This window comes from Macrosteles quadrilineatus, unplaced genomic scaffold, assembly GCF_028750875.1.
Source record: "Macrosteles quadrilineatus isolate MER2022 unplaced genomic scaffold, UCM_ALF_1.0 Scaffold_3__2_contigs__length_128488019, whole genome shotgun sequence".
Taxonomy (NCBI): Eukaryota; Metazoa; Arthropoda; class Insecta; order Hemiptera; family Cicadellidae; genus Macrosteles; species Macrosteles quadrilineatus.
Window position 1 is genome coordinate 87812244 of NW_026542596.1, and position 2457 is coordinate 87814700.

The 2457-nt window shown below is 38.5% G+C and overlaps 1 protein-coding gene across 1 annotated transcript; it reads left to right on the forward strand.

Annotated features, from left to right (window-relative positions):
- Nucleotides 1-834: 834 nt before the first annotated feature.
- Nucleotides 835-1998, forward strand: LOC128989349 (pickpocket protein 28-like). Its single transcript, XM_054411232.1, has one exon. The coding sequence runs from the start codon at nucleotides 835-837 to the stop codon at nucleotides 1996-1998; it is 1164 nt and encodes a 387-aa protein (XP_054267207.1).
- Nucleotides 1999-2457: the final 459 nt, after the last annotated feature.

The following is a 2457-nucleotide window of genomic DNA, read 5'->3' on the forward strand; positions in this document are numbered from 1 at the left end:
GAACAGTTTGCCTCAGTACCTATTATATCGGACAGTAGACCAGATGGTTTAAGATCACCTAAATGATGATTACAATATGTTGTAACAATGGAGAAATGTTTGAGTTTAAGTTTGTTGCGTGACACAAAACACTCTTTGTGTACTGCTTACAGTTTCTTTGATTTTTTGGCGGTGTACCAACCTGTGAGTTGATATTTATGAAACAGGAATTGATACATGTCAAGTTCAACTAAAGCAATGACGGAAAATGCCCAACTAAAAATTATCTCAACAAGACTTCACGCATTGGAAAAAGGCTTCATAAAACAGCAAGAACAAATTAAAAGGTTGACAGAAAAACAAAACAATGAAATCTATTTCACAAAGAACAAAGTATTACCAAAACAGTTTAGACTTGCAGAAATCGATGATTGTGTAGACAAACATGTAAGTAAACTTAGAAAAACGACGATATCAAATTGTAACGACGGTTTTAATCCTAACCGTACATTCAAGCAACTTAGAAAATATCAATTTCATAGTTATAAGCCTTCATGTTGTATGACCGTAAAGCAAAATAAAATTTACACTTTTTCATTCTTACTAGTAAACATTTTATCAATCGTTATAAGTTCAATATACATCCGAAACTCCTACAGCACATGGCAATCCTCTCCTGTGGTTCAAGCACTTTCTAACAGTCAAGTACATTTTGAAAACATTTCATTCCCAGCTGTGACAATATGTTTTCCCAACAGGTTCAAGCAAGAATATGATTTAGATTTTGCTATTGAAAGATGCCTAAAACCTGCAATGAACCAAAGCAGTTTCACAACAAGTTGTGATTTCGATGAAATGGCGACTCTCGCTTTAGCCAACATCATGTGCCCCAAGTACGGATTTGATGATCCGTTGTTGGAAAAGCTTTTTGCCCACGTTCCTGGAGCGATAGAAGGAAATAAGTTTGATGTTTACATGAAATCTTTATTCCCTCCCTGTGAATTAGATGTCATAACCTTACAATTATCACACTCCAAGGAAGAGATGATTGAATATTCCAGATGTGACTCAAAGGTATTTCAACAATTCTTCTCGTTCAATCAAAATCGGCTGTGCATGACCTTCAACAGCCTACCACATGTTCACATGTTCCGACCAAATGTGGTAATCCCTTCAGTTGTGGCGGGAAACCCGAGAAATTCAAGGTACACGGAATGGTCTTACGATAACATGATGGACTTTCGCGGTAGTTTAGATACTGTGCCTATTTACGGTCTAGAGGAAATCCTTCTTGTCGTTCACAAACAGGAAGAAAACCACCAAAATCTTTGTACCCATCTCAGCAAAGACGTCCCCTCCGTAATCATCCACAGCCCGAATGAAATTCCACTCTACTTTGATAACGAAATAGAACACATGCTTCGAAAAAACGTCAGATTCATGAAGATGTTTGATGTTGCAGTCGCTCCAAGAATTTCCCTCGCTCGTAGTGATCTTGCACAGTACTCACCTCGTCAACGTGGATGTTTGTTCGCCCACGAGAAGAACCTGCACCTGTTTAAATCCTACACAAAGAGAAACTGTGAGTTAGAATGCATTGTGGAACTATATTTGATGTCGTGTGGCTGCTTGCCCTACTTCTACCCTAGACATAATGATTCAGTGAAGGTGTGTCTTCATCCTTGTAGTAGACCCAAGTACAAATGTGATTGTCTACCAGATTGCAACTATCTTACTTACGACCTTATTACCCAAGAGACCCCAGGACCTCTGATGGAGGAAACCAACTCGACTCCTCGCGCTTACATTCAGGTGATGATGCGAGGGAAGACTTTCTACACCACTATCAGATACAGCATCACCAGCTTCGCTGAGTTCCTCGCTTACAGTCTTGGAGTTCTCGGAGTGTTTCTCGGTTTCAGTGTTACATGTATGTGGAGATTGTTGTACTTTGGAGCTGTAAACATTATGAGAACCATCAAAGCTTACTGTACTAAAGAAATATTTCCTGTACCATAGGGACTTAATGTTTTTAGTTGTGTAAGTCGATGTTTTGTTTGTGTTCACTTAATATGACACATTTCAATTTGAACTCTAAATTCATTTAACCCTCGCTTTCACTCTCTAAAAACGAGAAACTACCCAATACTATAACTGCCCAACATAAAAGGGTTTAGGTCGTAGTAATAAAGTATCCCAATTAAAAGAAACATTAACTTGAACATCATTGTAAAGTTAATTTAAAATTTTTCTTGCTACTTATCATAAATTCAATACAATTTTGAATGCTTCAATTTCCCAGTTGTCCATGGGAGATATCAACAACACAGCACAACACTTGGTATTCAGCGTGGAGAGCCGATTATTCCAAGTGGAGTGCACGTCCCATGCAGCTGGCCCTACAGTGAAATATAGTGCGATATGGTCTATGTTGTAGTGCACTCGCGGTGGATTTAATGTTTTACCTAACCCGCCATG

What these genes read in the sequence shown, in the direction of transcription:
- LOC128989349 (XM_054411232.1), top strand. Translation starts at nt 835, where the DNA reads ATGGCGACTCTCGCTTTAGCCAACATCATGTGCCCCAAGTACGGATTT.